We start from the raw sequence: 25,215 nt of genomic DNA on the forward strand, positions 1-25,215 counted from the left end.
CTGGCTGGGAAGCTGTGCAGGCCCTGATTTGTGGATTTGAATTCCTCAGCCCTCAGATATGATTGGCTGGCTTAGAAGCCATGAAGGCCCCAATATGCAAATTTGAATGCCTCAGGACACATATATGATTGGCTGGGAAACCGTGCAGGCCCTGATTTGAAAATTTGAATGTCTAAGTCCTCACAGAGGATTGGCTGCCTGGGGACCTGGCAGAAATATATAGAAATATATAGAAATACTATGATTAAGCATAAATACTACATTTAGTAGAAATACTATGTTTTAGCACAAATACTATAAAAAGCAGAAATACTATAATTTAGCAGAAATACTATATTAAGCACAAATCCTATAAAAAGCAGAAATAGGATGATTAAGCATAAACACTACATTTAGTAGAAATATTATGTTTGAGCAAAAATCCTATAAAAAGCAGAAATACTATATTAGGCACAAATCTTATAAAATAGCAGAAACAGTATGATTTAGCACAATAGTAATCAGTTAAACAGAAAAATTGGAAAAGCAAAATGGACAGCTGAAAAAATGCTGAACATGCTGAGGGTCCCTCAAATATACTTGTTAAATGAAAAAATCAGCAAAAAAAATGCACAGGGAGAGAGAAGTAAGTTTCTAGGTCAGCCTGGGAGCTGCTGAATTTGAATCCACCAATCAGAGAGCCTGTGTACTTTTTCCCGCCAAAACATGTGCCTCTTTTTACACACGCAGCACAGAGAGGCACAGGATTATTGCAGCCTATTTCTCATAGTGAGGACTCCCCTCAAACAAATGACCATAATTCCCAAACCGTAGGGGCTAGAGCGGTCATTCTTACACCGTTTTGTTCAGAAGAGATGGGGGAATCTTCCAGTGTTTACAATTTATCATTAAAATATGAATTATTAAAGATATTTGACTTCTAATGCACCATAACTGAGTAGAGCGAAGCAAAAACTGCCTTGACTTGCCCTCAAACAACGCTTTGTAACTCGAAATCTATTTGGAGTATCGATATCATTCTTTCACCGTAAAAGACAGCAGGCTTTGGTGAACAGTCATGGAAATTTTCAGGTCTCTGTGGAAATCCAAAAAAAAGTTATGACGAGAGAAAAAAGTGGTTCATTTCCAGAGTTTTAAATCTGAAGAAATCTGAGCGAAGGACGAATTTCCTACCCTCAAACAAGTCCAACTCATTTCAGAACGGTAATAGGTGAGAAAGAAATTCTTGAATTGTGAGCGTCAGGGGTGTCTGAAGATATTCGGGGACAAGCCTCATGTCTTAAAGTCGCTTCGTTAAGGAGATATGACGATTCGAATATGCCTCTCATTACAGAAATCCAGCGATGATTTTGAACAAGCTCTCCATTGACTTTATATGGAGAGTTTTGAGACCTTGTGTTGGTCTGAGGAGATTTGCAAAAATTCTATAAATCCCACAACAATGATAGTGACATTTTCTGAAAGCCAGCAAAAATACCTACGTTTTGATGTATAATTTGTGGAAGTTGAGTGAAAATTGAGCAAGTAGCAAGAAGTTGTTCGGACATGAAGTGAAAATTGCAAAACCTTCAGTGACACACTGGAAGCCAAGAGCATAGCAACCATAACAACGCATGTATTTTGTGAAAAATCACAATTTTGCAACTCAAAACTTTAAGAGGCATAAAAGTAAAACAGTAAAACATTTGAAAAAGCTGAATCATACCTGAATAGCCCAATAATTTGTGAACAGTTTAAAGTTTGAATGGTTGTTCTAGGTGAAAATATGAGGAAGTAGTTAAGTTTCAAAAACAAGCAAATTTTAGCAGAATTGCAGAAGTTTCCCATTCATTTCAATGGGACAAATTAAAGGAAAAAAGCTTAATATTTTAAAAAGTATAATAGTTAAAAATAGCAAAAATCATAGCGTAAATTAGCAGAAATAGCAGAATAGTTTAAAATTTGAACGGTGAAAATCGGCTGAAAATTGTGGAAGTAGTTAAGTGCCAAAAAGTGTACGGAAGCAACTAGAATAATAACTAGAAAAATTTGCATTTCCTGCGAAAATGCAGTGTGGATGCTTAAAGCTGAAGCTGTATGCAAAAAGTAGCTGAAAAAGCTGAAAAGTTGCAGAAATTGTAAAAACTTTGCAGAAGCAAAGGAACTTTGCTAAAATGGAATAACTTAGCAGAACTGCAATCACTTAGAGGAAACTGTAAAGCTGAAGCTGTCTGCTGAAAATAGTTGAAAATAGCTGAAGAAGCTGAAGAAATCAAAGTCAGTGTTTAAAAAGTTGTTGAAATTTTAATAACTTTGCAGAAGAACATCAAGTTAGCAAAAATGTAATAACTTAGCAGAAATGCAATAACTTAGAAGAAACATAACAATTCAGCAGAAATGTTGTAGTTTACCAGAAGCTACAACTTAGCAGAAATGTAATAATTGATTAAAAAATAATAATAACTTGGCAGAAATATTACAACTTACCAGAACTGCTATAATTTTGCAGAAATGTAATTATTAGGAAAAAAATTTATACAGATAACAGCTGAAAACGATGAAGTAACCTCAAAGTTACTTGTTTAACTGTGAAAAATGACCAGAAACATTAGAAAAGAAAGAAAACCAATTCAATTCAATTTATATAGCAAGAAATCACAACAAAAGTCACCTTAAGGCGCTTCATAGATACAGAGAAAAACCCAACAATCATATGACATATGACCCCTATGAGCAAGCACTTTGGCGACAGTGGGAAGGAAAAACTCCCTTTTAACAGGAAGAAACCTCCAGCAGAACCAGGCTCAGGGAGGGGCGGCCATCTGCTGCGACCGGTTGGGGTGAGAGAAGGAAGACAGGAATACCAGCCAGCAGATAAACTGATGTGAAACAAAACCAAGGTAAAATTGCAGAATTTACACAGTTGGTGAAATGTAAAAATGGCAACATAAAAACCCCAAACAAACAAACAAAAAAAAACCAAACAACATTTAGTTAATAAATGCACAAGATGATTCGATGATAAATATGGTACCAATCTACAAAATACTGTCGAAATGAAGTCCACATTGTGATATATTTCAGGTGTGGAGAGTCACACAGCTAAACAATCGATGTGCATATTTAAAGAATCAAATAAAGAACATTGTTGTGGAATAAATTACAGTGAATAATAATCACTGCCCTGCGTTAGAGAGTGACTTATGATGAGGTATTAATTGGCTTAACTTTACCTCTAACAGCTTTTCAGATAGTGCTGTGACCAGGGTGAAATCCATCATAAAGTAACTGTAAACAGTAGAACCATTAGCATGAATGTTATGGTTCTACCCTGATCAAAACTCAAGTCTGCTGTTTGACCTGATATAAAATGATAAAGAGGAACACATATAAATGACCTTTATGAACTTTTCAAAATGACTTTATATGTCTGACCCATTATCTATATATATTAGAGCAGATGTGGAAAACCACTGTTAGACCTACTCTATACTAACACAAACACAGTCAAAAATTCATTGCTAGTGTGACATGTGGTCCTTTTTGCCTTTGACCAATGATATGCTGGTTACTTGGACCAGTTTAGTATTTGCTGTCACAGAGGAATGTTAACCATAAATCCAAAAGACAAAACTGAAAAAAATATGTTAATTGCAAACATGTTTTTGCTTAGTAAGAGGATTGAAATTACATGGAAACTGTCACCTTAAAGCCTCATTGTAAATATCATCACAAACAGGTGTTTTCCACACGGTTAACAAAGCTCCACCACATCCAATCACTGCATATAAATCTAAAAGAAAACAACAACAAATAAAATGTAATTAACACAAGTGAAGTCTAAGGAGCTTGGAAAGAAAAGCGTCTGGACTTCTTTGAGTTCCTTGAAGATGTTTCACCTCTCATCCGAGAAGCTTCTTCAGTTCTAAGGGTCAATGGTGGAGAGTCCCAGATTTAAACCCAGTGGGAGTTTCCCCCCAAAGAGGGACAAAGAACCCCCTGATGATCCTCTACCTAATCACATGAGCCAAGGTGTGAAAGTGGGTGTGGGTCCCAATCAGCCAGGGTTTCGGGTGAGCTCATTGTGAAACCTGGCCCCACCCTATCATGTGATTTCCCGAGGTCAGGAAATCACCCACGCCCACTCCCAGGATGTGAGTGGACGTTACGGTGTCTGGGGAGGGAACTCAAAACTGGATTATAGATGGCAGACAGTTGGTGTCATAAACCACCGCCTCTGTTTAAAGATGGTCGCTCACAGTGGACGTAAATGGCTTCTTTCACTCCTCCATCTGTCCAAAATGTGAACATTGGCATCCTCAAAGACTGACCTTTGTCCTTTAGATGCAGATGAACTGCTGAGTCTTGTCCCGTGGAGGTGGCTCTTCTATGTTGTGCCATGTGCTTGTGAAGTGGCTGTTTGGTCTCTCCGATGTAGAAGTCTGGGCATTCCTCGCTGCACTGTACAGCGTACACCACATTGTTAAGTTTGTGTTTAGGAGTTTTGTCTTTCGGGTGAACCAGTTTCTGTCTGAGTGTGTTACTGGGTCTGAAGTACACTGGGATGTCGTATTTGGAGAAAACTCTCCTGAGTTTTTCTGATACACCGGCTACATAGGGGATGACAATGTTGTTGTGTCTGTCTTTCTTATCTTCCCTCGCTGGTGTCTGATGTTCTTTTCTGTGAAGCTGGAATGCAGGCACACTGGACGAGCTTATTCTAAAAAATACAGAAAAAGGAACATTTTATTTGTGTTAAGGCCTAAAAACTACAAATAAGTTATACAATGAACAATATTGAAATACCTTATAGGTGCTGCAGGCCATATAACCAGAATCCAGAGCAATCTCACACTCACATGATGGTGAGGAAAGACATGAGCTCTGCAGTGAGGTTTGAATGTCTCAGTTGGAACACTGAAGAACTCAGAAGACAGCAATACCTGCACCGAGAGACAGAGTAGAAAAAGCATAGATTTGTAATCCATAATGTGAATTAAAACTCAAAAAGTGTCAACAAGTATAATCATTTGAGTGTGGAATTATTTATGCAATAAACAGGATTTAAATTAATTAATTGAATTAAAAAACACTGACATTTGTTTTTTTAAATCAAAGATAAAGAATCATACCGCTCTCTGCTCTGAGGATCACTGAGCATCTCTGACAGGAAATACAGTTTCCTCAGTATGAGTCATCATTGATGGTCTCAGAGGTGTGTAGTGTGGCAGCATGATGATGGTCTCCAGATCAGGCAGGAGGTCAGGTGATGGGTGTGTCATCTTCTCCATTGAAGACACACTGGTATGGCAATTCATAACACAGCAGTCTCCTTGTGGCATGTAGTTATCTGTGCAGTCCAGCACTGATGGATCAAGTTTGGCTCAGCAGTTCATGAAGATGGTGTTAAGATGTTGTTGTGTCAGCTGAGGATGGTGAAGTTTGAAGGTTTTGCCACAAAGGAGACTGTGCCGTGTCTGAAAAAATATATCTACAAAACAAGTGCTTTTAACACCACCCACCCAGCTCAGCCCCCAAGTGTCTATGTAATGCTGGTATGGGGTGTCGGTTACTAAGTCTAATTAGTACATAGGGGATGACAATGTTGTTGCATCTGTCTTTCTTATCCTCCCTCGCTGGTATCTGATGTTCTTTTCTGTGCATCTTTGCTGACTTTAAGAACGCCCAATTAGGATAGCCACACGTTTTGAGTGCTTCCTTTACATGTGTGTGTTCCTTCTTTTTCCCTTCAGGCTTAGAGGGAACATGTTCTGCCCGGGGGGGTGTCCTAATTACTCCAAGTTTGTGTTACAGAGGGTGATGGAAGTCAAAGAGGAGGTACTGGTCCGTGTGTGTGGGCTTCCAGTAAACTTCGATGTTGAGTTTGCCGTTCTCTTCAATGTGCACAGCGCAGTCCAGGAAAAGCAAACAGTCGTCCTTTGTGTCTTCCCTGGTGAACTTGATGTTTTTATCCACGGCGTTAATGTGCGCAGTGAAGGATTCCACTTCTTGCCTTTTGATTTTGACCCAGGTGTCGTCTACATATCTCTACCAGTGGCTGGGTACTCTTCCTTTGAAAGAGCCAAGAGCCTTCCTTTCCACTTCCTCCATGTAAAGGTTGGCTACAACAGGTGACACAGGGGAACCCATGGCACAGCCATGTTTTTGTCTGTAGAAACCCTCGTTGTATTTGAAATATGTAGTGGTGAGGCAGAGGTCTAACAGTGTGCACATCTGATCGGGTGTGAAGTTGGTCCTGTCTTCCAAGGAGCTGTCTTCTTGCAGTCGTTTTCTGACAGTCTCCACTGCCTCTGTAGTGGGTATGCAAGTGAAGAGAGAGACTACATCAAAGGACATCATGAGAACCTTCACAGACATGACACAAGGGAAGACTTTTGATTTAATAACTAAGCTTAAAACAAGTGTTACCTTTGAATATTTGTGGGAAAAATCTGATGCTACCCCAAGAATACAAAGCCACACTGGAAATGATGACAGGCTTGCAGCCCTCTGTCTTCCTGGAGTGAGGTACCCGATCAGTAGAAGTGAATTGACAGAAGTCAGTGTCTGTAAGAGTGGCCAAACACTGATACTCTGTCCACTTGCGTAGAGTCTAAGAAGCTGGAATGCAGGCACACTGGACGAGCTTGTTCTAAAAGATACAGAAAAAGGAACATTTTTTTTGTCTGTAGAAACCCTAAAAACTACAAATAAGTTATACAATGAACAATGTTGAAATACCTTATAGGTGCTGCGGGCCACATAACCAGAATCCAGAGCAATCTCACACTCACATGATGGTGAGGAAAGACATGAGCTCTGCAATGAGGTTTGAAGGCCTCAGTTGGGACACGGAAGAACTCAGAAGACAGCAATACCTGCACAGAGAGACAGAGTAGAAAAAGCATAGATTTGTAATCCATAATGTGAATTAAAACTCAAAAAGTGTCAACAAGTATAATCATTTGAGTGTGGAATTATTTATGCAATAAACAGGATTTTAATTAATTAATTGAATTAAAAACACTGACATTTTTTTTTTATCAAAGATAAAGAATGATACCTCTCTCTGCTCTGAGGATCACTGAGCATCTCTGACAGGAAATACAGTTTCCTCAGTATGAGTCATCATTGATGGTCTCAGAGGTGTGTAGTGTGGCAGCATGATGATGGTCTCCAGATCAGGCAGGAGGTCAGGTGATGGGTGTGTCATCTTCTCCATTGAAGACACACTGGTATGGCAGTTCATAAAACAGCAGTCTCCTTGTGGCATGTAGTTATCTGTGCAGTCCAGCACTGATGGATCAGGTTTGGCTCAGCAGTTCATGAAGATGGTGTCTGAAAAAATATATCTAACAAAACACGTGCTTATAACACCACCCACCCAGCTCAGCCCCCAAGTGTCTATGTAATGCTGGTATGGGGTGTCGGTTACTAAGTCTAATTAGTGCATCAGAAAGCGGGGGCTACACCTAAAGCCCACACTTTTTGATGTCTTTGTTTATTAGCAGCTTTTTCCAGCTGCTCAGAGAATTCTGACTTGGCCTTTATCCACCCAAACCCAAACCCACCCGGATAAAGGCCAAGTCAAACTCACACACCATACCAGCATTACATAGACACTTGGGGGCTGATCTGGGTGGGTGGTGTTAAACTGTAGTCGGGAACTTTCAGAAAACTATCCATTTACTTCTAAATCAGTTTTTATACATATTCTGTAAGCTGTACTAATGTTTTTCTCTACATAATGTATCATTATAGACATCTCTGGTAGCCTAAAGATAGTTTATAACTTTTGACATTTTTTACCTGTAAAACATGATAAGCAAAAACTCATTCATCACAAAAACTTTTGATTCTACAAAAGCTACTATAATCAAGAAAATATAATTGTCTGTATTTATTCATGTGACCCATAATAAATACCTGCATTTATGTGGGATTTATTTATTTACTATTTCATATTTTCAAGCCCTTGGAGGGGAAGATCTCGTTTGTTGAGCTACATACGTCACAGTAAAAAGATTTAGTCATTTAAAACATGAGAATAAAAGAAATGATGTTGGTTTAATAAATGTTGCAGCACATTTCAGATCAGAGGTGCATGATAGCAGATGTTCTCTGCTCTGCATGAAGTTCAGCAATGATTTGGTGAAATGATTAATAACATTGCAATAAGAAAGGGTCTTCTTACAGACAGAGTAGGGAAGACAATTTTTTCAATGAAAAATATTTTTCATGCTCTACAATCAGTAAACTCTGTAACAAACATGATCTGTAATTGTTTCAAAACTCACCAGATGACTTCATGATTGGCTCGAGGACAGGACACAAAACACAGGGTTGTGGTAACTGTAATATGATCTCAGAACACCTGAATATAGACATTTCTGTGGCTGAGAAATAAAAATGAGGTCAAGCAGGGTGTTCTTGTCTGTAGTGCCAGAAGTGATCAGCTGTGAATACCCTCTCGACTGAAACTGCTCCAGAATCTGTTTTCTTCCACTCTGCAACTGGTTCTCATTAAAATCTCCACACACAATTATTGGGTGACAGTCCATTATTTCAAGTGAATCTAAAAGACTTACCAGGTTTTGCATGAATGGTGTCAAACTGTAGTCAGGGGGTCTGTACACAACAGCAATGAGTGCAGGGAATGGAGCCTGAACCTTCAACACTAAAAACTCAAGATCAGTGACATTATGCAGATACTGTTTTACCTGAACCTGAAAATGATTCCTTAAATACACAACAACTCCCCCACCACTTCTGCTGGCCATGTGAGGAAAGTTTGTGTAGGACACATGTCTGTTGCGTTTGAACATGGTGTAGCCGTCCAAATGAAGACTGTCTGCAACAAAGGAGCCTTGAAGGTGAGACTCAGTGAGACACAAAACATCTGCTAAACACATTTCATGATGACTCTTGATGTCACTGATGTGAGATGGCAAACCCTCTGTATTGTGATGGATCAGTGTAAGAGTGTCAAGTCTGCTGGCTGTTTCTCTGACCTGAAGAAGAGGCATCATTTCCTCAACACTGGCTTGTCTCATGGTTTGGAGCGCTGCAGTTACCTCGGGATTGGCGTAAATCTTTTTCTCATCCAAGTCCTGCAAATAGAGTCCACTGAGAGACGTCACCCTGCTGAGAGCAACGTAAGCCATACCTGGTTCAAAAATGTTCTTCATTGAAACTACAGCTGTCTGTGTTGTAAGACCCTGAGTTTTGTGAATTGTGCAAGCGAATGCTAGCTTTACAGGAAACTGTCTGCGTACCGCTCCTTTAAACTTCAGACTCTCCTCTGCTCTCTCAATGTAAACCAGATCATCAGAAGCTGCATTAGCACTGCGGTTGTGTCTCATAGGCTGCCGGTTGTCCATCCTGAGCCCCAGTTTAATTATGTGTCCATCATTTTCAGATCTCACCACCTTTATCAGTATACCAAAAGCACCGTTGACTAAACCGTTTAGTGTGTCCAAGTTTCTGGTCAGCATGACTCGAGCTCCTTCAGCAACATTCAGAGTGTCAGGTAAATCATTTCTCCCACCTGTAAATGGTTTGTCTCTTCGTTCCATTCTGCCTGTACATTTATCCTTCTGGAAATCGTCTGCATTGATGATTATGATGTTTGAATGAAGCTTCTTCAGGGTATCTGTGTTGTGGGATTCCACATTCTTGTTGGTGGCATAAATGTGTAAGACCTCAGTTGGACATTCTTCTGGTGCAGTCACAGCCTGTGACAACAAATCTCTGTCGCACTGAGAAAGCTCATCTGTCTTTTCTTTGACTCTAATCCTGTTCAGCATCTCTGCAAAGGCCACATCATCTTTCTGACGCATGATCTCGGTTAGAGTGATCATCTGAAAATGCTCCTGCCATAGGTCAATCTGTTCTGGATCGTAAACACAGAGAGGTTTAGACTGTCGCACTGGTGGCAGCTGGTAAAAATCTCCAACAGCTAAAACTGACATTCCACCAAAAGGTCTCTGAGTGCCTTTGATTTGTTTCAGTCTTGCATCCACATAAGCAAAAAGGGGTTTTGAAACCATTGAAATCTCATCAATAACAATAATTTCAGCATTCATCAGCTCAGATCTGACTTCATCCAGTTGGTTACCAAGTCCTTGAATGGGTGGTTTCAGACTCCTGGGTAGTTTCAGTAGAGAATGTAATGTAGAGCCATTGATAGAAAAAGCTGCTGTACCGGTAAATGAAGTCAGTAAAACAGTTGGATTTGATATGTCAGCTTCTTCTGCATTAGCAGGCAGTCTGCTCAGGATCTTTGATGCTTCAGAGTGAATACACTTAATCAGATGTGACTTTCCAGTTCCTGCACCACCATTGATATAGAAGAAAAATGGATCTGGGTTCAAACCACAAACTCGCTGAATACACCAGTCTCTTATGGCATAGAACACGCAGGCCTGCTTCTGGTTCAGATTCTGATACATTACACGTACCACGGCTGGATCGACTGCAGGTTGTTCTCTGATGGCTCTGATCTCTGTTACAGCATCAGACTGACGACTGTAGTCGGGGACATTCTCCTGTTCGTTCTCATCATCAGAATGTCTCTCAGGAAGATTCTCATCACATTGCAGCCTCACAACTTCAGATTCAGGAGCAAGATTACACCATTCATCAATCACAACATCCCTATTTTGTTCAAACTCTTCCAGTGCACTCTCAATATCCTCAGAGTTCTTCTCATACTTGTCTTTATTTCTTTTCACAACCCTTTTCACAGACTCACTGTGGTCTGAACATGGAAGTCGTACAAAACCTGAGTTGTAGAAGGACTGATAGGTTTGGAACCCTTGTGGTTTCAGTTCCTGCTCTGATCTGTGTGGAAGGTAAAGTCTCAACAGTCGACCATAATATTGCTCAGGATCTTTTTCCTGTGAACAGTGGTAATATCTGATTATAGCTGGTTTATCATTCTTTCGCCTTTGTACAAATCCAAGCTGGTTTAGAAGAGGAAGCACATCTTTTCCTTCATTTGGACCACTCACCAACCTGCACAAGGCAGCAAAATCAGCCAGTGACATTTCCTCATATTCTGGGGTCTCAGGTCTGCATTTGTATTTATCACTCAAACTTGTCATCCAAATATTACAACTGTCGTGTGTTGTGCTTTCCAGGAAGCTCATGGGCCGACTCATTTTTACCGGGTTATCATCTGTTGGTACAAATACAACACTGCGGGAACATTTTTTCATTTTTAGGCCACAGACTCGAGTCACACACTCCTGTGCGCTGATTTCTCTCTTTTTTGAGTAAGCCTGCATCACAGCTCTCATTTCATCACACTCATTGACGGTGTTCTTATCAGAGTTGTCAATAACTGTCTTCAGGTATTCAGAGAGGCCAGATTCTTTCTTTGTTATATATTTACAGAGGTATTCTATACATGAATAGGCATTCAAAATGAATGAGACATCTAAATTAGAGTTCCAGGCTTCAAGCAGGTCTGGGTTGTAATTGTTGATCCAACACTCATTTGGGTCACGTTTCAGAATCAGAGCTGTTTTCTTGTTTATGTCTTGGAGGCATTGTTCATACTCATTCATTGTTAAGTTGCATCGTGACAGAATCTGCTCTATGGTGAGGGAAGCAGCTTCAGGTTCCTTCAGCAGGTTCAACAAAGGTCTGAGTTTGGCTTTTGCAGCTTCAGTGTCTGAATCCTCATCCTGTCTCACAATCATTGTTCTTGTGGCTGGTGGTTTGGGAAACCCAAATCTACAACCAGAGTTCACACTCTTAAAGCATGTCTTTGTGTGGTTTTTGCTGTGCTTTTGTAGCTCAGTGACTTTTTTGTGCAGTTCAGGTTGTTTTTCTGGATCAGGGAGTTGAGCTGAGATGTATCTGTCAACAAAGTCACAGACAGTTTGGTCGTCATCCACATCTGCTTCTACCTTTTCTCGAATCCACAGCAACATGTGTATATGTGGACTACCTCTGTGCTGGAACTCAACTCTGTAAAAGTAATCAATGATCTCACCAAGGGGCTGTGCAGGAGAAAAAAGCAAATCTCTGAACAAAGCCTCAACACGTTTATCAAACATTCGCATGGTGGTTACTGGATTTGATCTTAGAATTTCACACTTTTCTGACCAGTCCAGGGCTTCAAAATCAACCTCTTCACCTTGCTGTCTCTTTATTGCTTGAATCACTTCAGGCCATCTCATCTCAGCAGCAGAGAAAGTGACAAAGAACTGAGGTGTTCCTATTTGGCGAACCATGCTGAATAGATCTCTGGTAGTTTTCTGCCAGTAAGCTGGAGTTCCTCTGAGTGGCTGCATAAATCTGATTGCATCTTTATTTCTTACCAGCTTCTCTACTTCTGTCTTACTTTGTAACATTCCTGATGTGATTTTGCGTCCATCTTTGGTCATAGTTTTACCTTTCCTTAGCTGTATCGTCATACTGGAATTAGCCAAGTGTATTTCAGTGACAAACTGTGAGAAAAACAGGTAATTTGTGTCTTTAGCAAATCTTGCATCAATGTTGAAAAGCCTTGATTTGAAGTAAGCACTTGGTGTGAGTTTAAGAAGTCTCTTTTCATCCAGTGTATTCTGACCAGTAGGAAACTGCACAGGAAATGCCATGGCTTCCAAATGAGGAGTTCTGAAGAAGCTAACAGGATTGTTTCTTTCTGCAGGAGCCACACAATATGTGTTATCAGTGAAACAGAGAATCTCTTCTGAAATGTCTACAGGCTGCAGACAACTTTCTAGAGCAAAACCTCCATTGTTCAAATCACTTTCTGGTTCATCTGGATTTTGTTCCTCTGGTTGTTCATCACAGGATTGCATATTAATATCTTGGTCACTTTGAGACTCACTTTCGCACAAAAGGGCATCTTTTTCATAGTTGTCAATTTCCATTAAATCTGCTTCATTATAATCATCACTTGCCATGCTGGCTTCATCACTGCTGTCATCATCAGGTAACGTTGGATCACAAAGCAATGCATCATCTCTAATAACAATATCTGTGTACTGTGGATGAATTTGTTTCAGTTTACGCAGAGCTTGAATGAGTTTAGACCAGGTGACAGTCTGGAACAGCTGATGGCCTTTGTAGCACAGTCGTCTTTTCAGCTTTATCCTCATGATCTGTGATTGGCTTCTGATCCTCGGTAAACTGTCAACTGTTTGTTGGACCTCAGATGGTACACACACCACATTACCACGTATGAGTCTCTGTCTCCCCTTTGGAAGAGGAATAATCTTAGCAAATGGTATGCATTTGGCAATCAGATGTCTCTCCAGAATGTTGAGATCACAAAGTTCAGCTGGAATATCCTGCAGTTCTAAACCATTAACAGCAGCAAGCCTGGGCATGCATCCACTTTTGAGGGAACTGTGACATGTGTGACAGATATACTCTTTTTTTCTCTCAACAGGAAAGCTGCAGTGATCATGACATGCTTCATCACACACATGAACAAATTTACCAGTTAGGCACTGATGAGCTACAGTCTGGTGTTTTGAGTAATTTTCTCTTTTGCAGATTTTTACCTGATTAGGAAAAGAAGCTTTTAGACAAACAGTACAAACATAAGATGGTGCTGACTTAATGTTTGATCTGAAACGAGATATGGCCTCATTCATTAAAGTGTTCTCTGGATGACACTGTAAAGTCTCAGCCGGTCGATGCATCTGGCGATATTTCCGTTTTATATTCATTGCACATCTGATATTATGCATCTGTCTGAAAGAAAAACCGTTCCAATATTTTACTCTCATTCGTTCTCTCATATTGTCCTTGTGTTGTTGCTGAAATTGTTTTTCTTCTCCATAACGCTTAGTCAGATAAGATCGTTTTTTCTGTTTAAAATCTTCACTTTTTTTATATAGGTTATATACATATGACCTCATGTAAGCTTTATGTTTTTCTCTGAATTCAGCACAAGTTCTGTAATTTCTTCTTATACGTTCCTTCTGCTGTTCTCTAAACATAGGAAATTGTCTATAAGATTCTTTATATGTTTTTCTCATACGTTCCTTCTGCTTTTCTCGGAATAAAGAATCGTCTTTATACATCCTTATGACACATTCTCTTTTTTTCTCTCTTATTTTAGCACTTTCTCTATAGGTTCTTCTGAAATGTTCTCTCTGTTTCTCTCTATATGTAGCATTTAGTTTATACAGATATTTTTTGTACACACTCTTCTTCTGTCTGTGATCAGGATCATTAGACTTTCTACTACAACCTTTTTTCTTTGCCTTAAAACTTTCATCAAAAGTGTACATCTGCCTTTCTTTCTTCTTCTGATTTTCCTTTCTCTGTGGTACTTTTTCTTGGGCTAATAATCTTCTCCTTATTTTTCTCCTTTGCTGTTTATTATATTTCAGCAGTTTATCTGAGGGTTCCTCTGTTATATTAGTTAAACAGTAGGCAGTGTTTGAATCATTCTGAGGAACAGAATCTGATGTTACCTGCGTTTCTCTCACAGAGGATGCAGATGTTTCTTTTTCTAAATACTCAGAAGGAAGATGGTTGTTTTCAGTAGCAGCTGTCTCATTTGAATAATCCACTCTGGATGATGTCACTTCAGTCGTTAAAGTGTCTCTCACAGTCTTCTGTGTCTGGTCAGTAGATGTTTGGGAGTTTATTTCATGAACAACTTCATTTAAAGCTGGTGCTGGAACAGTTGTAGCTGTTTGTCTGTTTTCATCAGCATCTCTTTGGTCAGCAGCGTTTTCACTGTGAAACTCGATGGGCTGTAGCTCATAAGTGCAGCTTGGTGCGATGCTGAACATTCTGTACAAACGTTTGATCCTGTCAATCATGTCATTAAGACGTGTGAACTTCAACATAACTGCAGTTCCACCACTTACACTTGGCGATAATGGCATACCAGTAGACTTACGTGGGTGAGGGTCAAAATATGCATATTCACCTGAAGTCAGCCTGCTAACAGCGATGACTGTTCCTCCCATGACTAGCAAAGCATAGCGAACGTCTGAAGCCAAACACTGTAATCCCTGTTCAAGGCTCGGAAAGTGATCTGTACCATCAAATGTGCCGTAATGAGCAAACTGAGACATGTCGACTTGATACTCGTGTCTGCGGCTGGTAACAACTGAAGGAAGTTCATCGCAGGCTAGAAACACACTGTTCACAAACCTCAGTCTGGCATCTGAATAGACGGCATGGCCTTTGTCCAACACACGGTTTAGATCTGCTCTGGTAATAAATTCATCCTCGTGTAAGAATGACAGGAAAACCAAACTGTTAGCCATGCATTGCTGATTCCGGTACTTTCCATACCTAGGAGCGGCCTGGCTTCGGGAAGCACAGACGCTACTCACTCGTGGACGACTTTCACTGTTTGTAACCTGTACATGAGACTGTACTGGAGCGTGTCCATCATGCTGTGTTTGTGCAGTTAGCTGTGGTTCAGTCTGGATTAGCTGCATAACTTCAGGCTCTGGGACAGACACTGAGGGAACACCTCTCTTTACCACATCTGCATAAGACACTGTGGCTGTCTCTTCATCATGCTGTGTTTGTACAGTTAGCTGGGGTTCAGTCTGGATTAGCTGCATAACTTCAGGCTCTGGGACAGACACTGAGGGAACACTTCTCTTTACCACATCTGCATAAGACACTGTGGCTGTCTGAACACTGCTCTGCACTTCAGTGCTGGGAAAAGTTGAAACACACACCTTTACCTGCTCACTGCTCTGAGAAACATTCAGCTGTTCTTTCTGCTTTTGCCATCTAAGCTTCTGGGACTGCGACCTTTGACCTTTTCTTGGCATTTTGCTGAAGTACAACCTGGAGCTTATATGTGGTTATACACAAATGTAAACAAAACTGAACCTTGAAACACAGAAAAACGTATAACTCCTCAAATTACTGTTAAATCTGAGAAATGTACTATTATATATAAAAAGCTGATTTTCTACTCCAAACTCAAAATAAAGGAAATTCAAAGTTCTCTGGAAACAATTTGATCTGTTTTATTGTAGCTCTTTTTGAAACTGTATAATTTTACTTATATTTTTTTAACCAGACTGGTAAATAATTACAACTTCTGTAAAATGATATGCAGAATAAATCTCAACAATCAACAGGCTATATTAAAAGTCTTAGCTCTTAGGGGAGTTTATGTAAATCTTTCAGATATCTAAAATTGAAATCAAATATATGGAGCTTTGGTGGTGTGGTGATAAGATGACTGGTGATGAGGATTCTCCAGCTGGATTTTCTGCAGCAGTCAGGAAACAGGAAGTCCTCAGGCGCTTCTCGATGACAATACTAACTGAATACTTACACTGAGTGACAAAATGGGTTTGTCCTTAAATAATAGTACTATAAACTTGCAGTCAAATGTTATAGCCAATGAAACAGACTAACAGACTGGATCTAATTTATTATTTATCTGAATGTATGTATTACAAAATAACCAGATTATCTTATTACAAATAAACTTATAAAAAGGTGATATTTTATACAATTGATCAAAGTAAGCCAAACTAGCAGTCCAAACTAAAGTCTAATGCAAAATTAAAATGACAAATGTAGGGCTGTGTAAGTAGTTTCTACTAAAAGTTCTACTGTACTGTAATTCTACTACTGTATATTCAACTTGTAATTTCCAGCAAAATGACTGAATGTGAGAGAGTTTAAAGACAGGAAAGAAAGAGCAGTGAGAGCAGAGATCTCTCAGAATTCTGTAACAGATAGATTGGATTCTGAAAAGGATTTCTGAAAACTTGGATTCTCAAATTAGATAGAGCAGTAGAGATAGAGGGATACAAGATGGAATGGCTTTCAAATTAGATAGAGCGGTAGAGAGAGGGATACAAGATAGAATGGCTTTCAAATTAGATAGAGCAGTAGAGAGAGGGATACAAGATAGAATGGCTTTCAAATTAGATAGAGTTGGGAGAGTGATAGGATAGACAGAATTGCTTATAATGATAGAGAGAGAGAGGATCTTCTGCAGCAGGTCACCTGTAAGACACAAAAGGCCTGGAATTAGTCATATTTCCAACATGCTTGGATTTACCATATTCTTCAGACTATATGGCACACCTAAAATCCTGTCATTATCTCAAAAACATACAATGTGCCTAGCGTATCGATTCTGGTTATGCTTACTGACCTCAAACGGGATTTCTGTGGTACACAGCGCTCAAAATTCTGTCAAATATTTTAGTAATACTTCGGTAAGCTACAAAGCTGCGCTGCTTGATGTATTGTCAGAGCATTATGGCTACCATAGTCAGGACCCTCGTAGAGTAATTCGTACGGTGCTTCAACATAACATTATGGTGTGTGTACAAGGACCTGGCACGTGCTAAGAGACATGCTTAAGAAGCAGATTTCAAACTGATCAACCCATGAAGAGTTTGATGAATTTGTGGATGAGGAATGAACTGAAAAAGTGAGTGTATTGTTCTGTATTTTATGTGTTACAACTGAACAGTGTTGAGAGTTGTTTATGAATGACTTGAATAAAGTTTGACTTATCTGACTGTTTGTTTGGCTTAATCTGCCTTAAAAACAGGCTTGTTTATTGACATTATGCCTTATAATCTCAAAAATACAGTACATGTAGGGCTTTAAATACTAAAGACTTCTACAGTAAATTATTGGAGTGAACAGAATGACAATGTTTAACAAATGATGGTGGAACTGTTATAAGGACATTTTTACGTTCTATTAAAACAATAAACTAAGTCTATAAACTCAAACCAAGACGTGCTGCTACAGTAACTTACTGTAAATATTATATGGTCCAACAAAACCAACACACTGAGGTTACAGCAGACAGTTTCAGGCCACTCTGTATGAATTTTGGCAAAATGAGAAATTTGGAGACAGCTAGTTTCTACACAGCAGTTTCTACATATTTCAGTCACATTTGGGGCATGTTTGATACACAGCAATAAGCACTACACTAAATCTATAATAAACGTATCATAGCTGATATAAAGGCCTAATTAGCAAAATTTAGTATGATGATAATTTCTTTGTAGATCATTTCATGATAAAAAAAAGAACAGAAGTGAGTGCTGTATCTGAGCTGTTGCATGTAAGATCTTTGCTGGAGATTCCCACATTTCTTAAACAAACAAACAAACATGACTTTCAGACACAGTTCATCTTTTGTAAATTAGGGCAGGATTATTTTCAAAAAACAGCCTTGATAAAAATATCAGGCCACTATAAAATGTCTTATGTTTATGTTTTCATCCCACCTATATTTTGCAAGTCATTATGACAAATTACAAAAAGCAGTTTTTAGGCAGTGATTTAAGGGAAGAAGCTTTTGAAATCCACAATGTCCTACCACCAGTGGTCTCAAACTCTGGTCCTTAAGGCCTGGTGTCCAGAAACTTTTCTATGTGTCCCTGTTGCAACACACCTGAATAACATTAGTAGGTCATTAGCAAAACTCTACAGAACGTGACTGCATGCTGAGGTGGTAATTCAGCCATTTGATTCATGTTATAGCAGCTCATGAGTGAATGAACATGACGCAATGAAAGTACTTTTAGAAGGACATTTTTCCAAACACTTAAATTACTTAAATTTGAGTAGTCTTAGGGGATGTCACTTCAGCACACAGTGAAATTCTATCCTCTCACTAATGACCTACAAATGTTATTCAGGTGTTTTGTAACAGGGACGCATGGAAAAGCTTCAGGACACCGGCCCTTGAAGAGTGGAGTTTGAGACCCCTGTCCTATGTGAATATTTAATTGTCCCTAAACTGCTAGTCGTGAGCTGCTCTAATGTGAAACAAACACATATAGTTCTGTAAAGGTTTACAAAGAGATTTCTAAGGATCTGGAGACCCCAGAAAACAGAAACCCTCCCAGACGTTGTAGCTGAACAGGCAAAAACAAGTTGCCTAATAATATCTCGATGATAACCAACAGCTGTGCTGACTAACTGCACTAAACTGAATCATCTATAGTGAGAGAAAAACACCAGCATTAAAGTCAAACATGGTGCTGTTACTGTGATGTCCCAGAGTTCCTTTACTACTTCAGGACCTACATCAACTCATCAGGTCCTGGGCTTAAGTTTAATCACACTTAGGATCTGAAGCACACAAGCAAGTCCAATTGAATGAATGAAACAAAACACATGGTGTAAACGAATCAGTCTGGACTTTAATGAAATTAAGATTCTTGGTATGACTTGAAAACCCTATATTGGGCCTTAATTAAGACTTTTTTCTTTTCTTTTTTTGCCTGTCCTGTTTGGATCTAATTATGACAATTCTGAAATTATAGTGGACCAAAATCAACCAGTGATGTAAACCAGTCATTACCAGTTACTGTAAATGCTTGATGGTAATTGTTGCTATCAGGGCATCCACAGCTGGGTATTAGAGACCAACATGTTTTTACATTAGACCAGGTTGTTCTGGTTCAAAAATGAAATCATCACTTTAAAACTGCTTTTTGTATTTATCCAGGTCATCCTTGTTAGATGATTTGAAACGTGAAAAAAGCATAAACAAAATAAATCTGCAAGGAAGAAAGACCTTTCTCAGCACTGTACCGCAGACAAAACCTTTACTTACCAGACTTGAGACGATCAGATCAGTATCCTAGAGAAAGGAAACAACACATCAGATCACTGTTTAATGACTTAGACTGTTGAACCTCTTCGCACACAATCCAATTTACTGTGACATGAAATAACTAGTAAAATCCTCAATTTCTCCAAGCCTTTATGAACTCACTGTAGTCTGAAGAGGACAAACTTCAGTTACAGAGTCTCACATGGTGATAACATGTGTAATAAAGGCATGCATACTACAGAAGTGCAAAGAAGAGGCACCAATATTTGTTGGTACAGATTATGGCTTTTTAGCTCCATCATTTTCTATCACAAGTCAGTGCTTAATAAAGTGTGGAAAAACCACAACTGTTAGAATCAACGGAAAACCTCACCAGGTTTTAGTTCTGATCTGAATATGTAAATCCTAAAATACATGTAAATTCTGACATGTTATAGTAACAACAGTGGCACACCATTTTGCAATTACAAAAATTATAATAAAAAGTCCTTCCATTGTACCTGTTGGCAGGAATCTTTTTGTATTTTGCAATATTTCCCTTTTATATAAAATTTTAAACACAATGTATCAAGCAAATTATTAAGAAACTGATTTAAACTTATTGTATATAAATTACACACAGGCTTTAACATACACAACATTGCCTACTCACAACTCTGGTTCTCTGAGTTTTTTTATTATTGCTTAAATGTTTAACCTACCACTTCTGTTCACTCAGGCAAAAATACTTCTATAGTGGTCTGACTTTAATACATCAGAATCAGAATCAGAATACTTTATTGATCCCTGGGGGAAATTATCAATACATAAGCAGAATATGAGTGAAGATATAAATCAACAACTGTGGTGCTCTGCTACGTAAATCCACAAACAAACGGAGAACACAAACAACTGTATAAAAACAGTTGTTTGTGTTCAAACATAAAAATCAGACACAAATGGCCTGTTAAACTTCAGGGACAGTCAGAGGTCATGTGTGGGGCCTTTGCTGCTACAAGTTATAAATTCTGACCATTTGATTTTGCCCATCAATAAATGGTAATCTCACAAAAACCAAACTACGTTAGGTAAGTTGCTAAACATGTTACACAGTGACAATGTCATATTACTGCAGTTACAATTGCTGCTTACTTACCAGCAAACGCAAAACCAAAGTTCTGTTTCACTCTGTAACAAAAGAACAAAAATACAGAATCAGACAACTAAAATCAGCATCAGAGTCAATACTGCATCACAATCTGTAGTGAAAAAAAAAATCTGTTAAATTCTTTGTTTACAACAGCTTTACTATAAACACCCGATCTTCTCTTTCTGCACCTTATTAAAGATTTCTGTCTTTATTAAGGTGATGTGTCGTTTTATCGATCTGCAATAAGCCACAGAAATTCCTCATTAACGTAAAGCTCTAATACTTTGGTGCTATTACATAACACAGCAGATACCACAAGCAATGATTTGCTCGCATTGCACACTTGATCAAATGATAACATCACAGTTTCAAAGCATGCAACAATCACAAATAATACTTGATACTATAAATGCTTGATGGTAGTTCTTCGTATCAGGGCTTCCACAACTGGGTATTAGAGACCAGCATGTTCTCACATTAGAACAGATAGCTCTGGTTTGGTTTTCTCTGCTTCATACGTGAAATCATCACTTTAAAATGCTTTTTTGTATTTATTCATATCATCCCTGTTAGATGATTTGAAACATGTGACAAAAAAGCATGAACAAAATAAATCTGCAAGGAAAAAAAAGAATTTTCCCAGCACTGTACCTCAGACAAAATGAACTCACTTTAGTCTAAAGAGGGCAAAATTTAATTGCAGAGTCTCAAATGGCCTTAACATGTGTAATAAAAACAATAATTACTAGAGAAATGCTTTGATAAGCCTTTAAAATTAAAATTAGACATAAATGGCCTATTAAACTTCAGGGACATTTTTAGGGACACTCAGAGATCTAGTAGGGGGGGGGGGGGGGGGGGGGGGGGGGCTTTACTGCTTATAAATCCTAAATGTGTTTTTGCCCATGAGCAAATGGCAAGATATCACAGAAAGCCAAACTATTGTATATAAATTGCTAAACATGTTACACAATCCCAATTTCATATTGCTTCAGTTACAATCACTGTTTACTTACCAGCAAAGGCAAAACCAAGCTTCTAGTTCACTCTGTGTAACAAAAGACAAAGAACAAAAGTACAGGATCAGAAAACTCAAATCAGCATCAATACTGCATCACTCTCTGTTGTCAAAAAGATTCACTAAACTTCTTTGTTTACTACAGCTGGAATACAAACAACAACTCTCCTCTGTTTTCTTTGGTCTACATCTCATTTAAGATTGCAAAACACTCATACATGAAAAACTGCACGGTGTATATTTTTAAGGCTTTAATATTTGAGGTGGTCTGCATTCAAATTCTACTTCCTAAAATATTACCAACTGCACATAGTATCATTAAATATGCTGTAGTTTTAAAATAAATATCTATGTACCATACTACTAATAATATACTGCCATATTTTATTTATGTGAAGGTGGGCTGTTGTTTATTTCATTAATTTTCCACAAAGTGAGAATTTAAACTGTGCTGCAGATTTAGGTTGGCACAAACAAGCCTTGTTAAACAGTTCTTAAAAATTAAAGTCTACAAATTAGGAGTTCTTAATATTCTTGGGCTATGTCCACATGTACACAGGTACTTTTGAAAATGGAGATTTTTCTATCCGTTTGCACCTTTCGTCCACACTTAAACGGCGTTTTCGGTCACTGAAAAACTAAAAACGCTTGCCAGGATATTTTTGAAAACTCCGTTTTTGCATTTATGTGTGGACAGGGAAACGGAGAAAACGCAGCACCTTTTTTGACGTCACACTGTGCGCCACGTTATTGTTTCAATGAAATGCATTTCTACAATACGGTTACTGTTAATTGTTCTCTCTGCAGTGTTTAAATGCTTACATATACGCACACAGTTACTGTCCCCCCACACATATGACTCTGTTCTGCTTTTATGCCCCATCTTTGTTTGCTATTTCCCACCGAGGCTTCTAGACTTCTGATTGGCCAACATTTCTACACTTTAGGAATATATCGCCACCTGTTGCTTTGGTATGTTCCTAGCAGAGTTTTCCTTCATTTCTGCGTTTATGTGTGGACGGGATTGTTTTTTAAAACGAAAACGTAAAGTCTCAGTTTTCAAAAATACCCGTGTATGTGGGGACATAGCCTATGTTTAATCCTCAGTTTCTCCCCCCCTCCTTTCTCTTAATTAATCCACAAGACCTGGACAAACGTGACTCTTTTTCTCCCGTGTTCGGTCAGAGGCGATAAAATGGCTCCTTTGATCTTGCCGACAGCTGACACTGAATCTAAGATGGCGGTTCGTTAAAATCTTTACAGCATAAAGAATGAGGCCGTTTTAACCAACTGATTTGTGAAGAGAACTAACTGCACCTTATGTAACAGACTGACAAACACACCAAATGTAATTAATAAAACAACACGATAACCGTGGTTCACAGTCAAATTTTCATTTCACACTGGGCTCAAAGGAGCGCTAGGCATTAGCATCGGGTTGTTAGCTCATCAAACACTCCTTTTACATACAAAAATGACAAAGTTTCACTAAGAAAAAGCAACCACTGTGTTACTCTAATATGAGTTATACCTCGGTTGGCTTTATAAATCACTAAAAGAACTCGTTAAATCGCACAAACAGACTATAAACATTTAGGAGAGAAGAGGAGAAGCAGAGCAGCAGCACTCACCCAGAGCGGACTCAGCGAAGTGTGCGGAAAGGCGGATGTCCGGCAGTCAGGTAAAAGATGAGGCGTTCACGGGTAGTAGGAAATTCCAGTATTACACACAATGGGCATTGTAAACATCAAAAATGTAGGTGATTTTAAATATTCTATACAATATTTATTTGCTACAGAAAAAACTCGCAGAACTTTAAATCTATAACTTGAATAAATATTATTAGAAGGCTCTACTCCTGAACACCAACACCAAAGAGCTGAGTTCACCAGACCTGAAAAAAAAACAACAACAACCAGTCCAGGACAGTCAGTCTGCAAAGATGTTTTAAAGACAAATATATATATATATAAACATTATCCATTAAGGATTCCCCTCAAAACAAATGACCATAATTTCCTAACCGTAAGGGCTAGAACGGTCACTGCACCGTTTTGTTCAGAAGAGATGGGGGAATCTTCAAGTGTTGACAATTTATCATTAAAATGTGAATTTTTAGAGATATATGACATGGATGACTTGTTGACTTAGAAGCCACGAATTCCCCAATATGCAAATAGTATGATTAAGCATAAATACTACATTTAGTAGAAATACTATGTTTTAGCACAAATAGTATAAAAAGCAGAAATACTGTAATTTAGCAGAAATACTATATTAGGCACAAATTCTATGAAAAGCAGAAATAGTATGATTTAGCAGAATAGTAATATATAGAAATAGTATGATTAAGCATAAATACTACATTTAGTAGAAATACTATGTTTTAGCACAAATCCTATAAAAAGCAGAAATACTATAATTTAGCAGAAATACTATATTAAAATTAAAAATGCAAAAGACAATAAATGTCCCTAAGGACCTCTGAAGGTTAAACACAAATCCTATAAAAAGCAGAAATACTATATTAGGCACAAACAGTATAAAAAGCAGAAATACTATAATTTAGCAGAAATACTATGTTAGGCACAAATAGTATAAAAAGCAGAAATACAATTATATAGCAGAAATGCTGTATTTAGAAAGAAAAATATAACATAGTAGAAATTGTATGATTTGGCAGAAATACTATATTTAGCACATATACTGTAACATGACAGAAATTCCTCCAATTAGTAGTAATACTTTAACATAACACAAATGTTATGATTTGGCACAAAAATCATGATTTGGCAAAAATACTATGATTTAGCAGAAATACTATTATTGAGCAGAAGTACTAAGATGTAGTAAAAGTACTTTGATTGAACAGAAATACAATTATGGAGGAGTAATACTTTAAAATGGGAGAAATATTGATACACACACACACATACACAGAGCCTAAAGGGAAGAGTATTTGTGCCATGGAGTGTTAACAAGAATGTGAGGTCCATATTATCAAAAGCTGGTAAAATCATAAAAGTTTGCAGAATTGTAATAAATGATGAATATGAATTACTGGTCTGTGACAGTGTATTAATTTGTAGGGAAAAAAAAACATGTTGACCAAGGTGGAATCGAACCCACGATCTTTGGCTTGCAGAGCCGTGTCATTACCAACTGCGCCACTGGGAAAGAGAGCGGCCGCTTTGGAAAAACAGGCTGATGAGGAGTCAGAATTAGATCGCGGTGAGAGGCGAAAAACACTGTTTTTTGGAGTTACAAAACGTTGTGTAACTAAAAAACTAGGTGGACTAGAAGCATAATTCTTCTACTGGCTGAATCAGCGGACTTTGGTGTACTTTGACTGCGATTTTCATTGCTCTCTGTACATCTGTCGCTGAGATATGACGAGAGAGGAAACGGGAGACCTCAGATATGATTGGCTGGCTGGGAGGCCGTGCAGGCTGTGATCTGTATACTTGAATGTCTGAGTCCTCACAGAGGATTGGCTGCCTGGGGACCTGGCAGAAATATATAGAAATAGTA

General features: G+C 38.4%; 1 protein-coding gene and 1 long non-coding RNA gene across 2 annotated transcripts; both read right to left on the reverse strand.

The window, feature by feature from the left end:
* Positions 1-2,263: 2,263 nt before the first annotated feature.
* LOC147318301 (uncharacterized) lies at positions 2,264-15,296 on the reverse strand. The gene is made up of 6 exons (XM_086310189.1): positions 7,043-15,296; positions 6,721-6,857; positions 6,409-6,631; positions 5,112-6,290; positions 4,786-4,922; positions 2,264-4,699 (listed from the first exon to the last, which is right to left on the reverse strand). Exon 1 carries the CDS (start codon positions 15,228-15,230, stop codon positions 8,286-8,288), a length of 6,945 nt encoding a protein of 2,314 aa, XP_086166315.1. The 5' UTR covers positions 15,231-15,296; the 3' UTR covers positions 2,264-4,699; positions 4,786-4,922; positions 5,112-6,290; positions 6,409-6,631; positions 6,721-6,857; positions 7,043-8,285.
* A 1,043-nt stretch (positions 15,297-16,339) lies between these two features.
* On the reverse strand, positions 16,340-23,605 carry LOC147318302 (uncharacterized). The gene is made up of 5 exons (XR_015131434.1): positions 23,316-23,605; positions 21,683-21,714; positions 20,673-20,704; positions 19,538-19,564; positions 16,340-16,950 (listed from the first exon to the last, which is right to left on the reverse strand). It is a non-coding gene; the product is annotated as an uncharacterized LOC147318302 (long non-coding RNA).
* Between the last annotated feature and the right edge of the window lie 1,610 nt (positions 23,606-25,215).

This window comes from Aulonocara sp. 'chitande type north' Nkhata Bay, linkage group LG11 (assembly GCF_057382095.1).
Source record: "Aulonocara sp. 'chitande type north' Nkhata Bay isolate Kocher_YH1m ecotype deep benthic linkage group LG11, A_spYH_male_GT1.1, whole genome shotgun sequence".
NCBI classification, from domain to species: domain Eukaryota; kingdom Metazoa; phylum Chordata; class Actinopteri; order Cichliformes; family Cichlidae; genus Aulonocara; species Aulonocara sp. 'chitande type north' Nkhata Bay.

Coding starts and splice junctions, on each gene's coding strand:
- LOC147318301 (XM_086310189.1), bottom strand. CDS start 15,230: ATGGCTAACAGTTTGGTTTTCCTGTCATTCTTACACGAGGATGAATTT.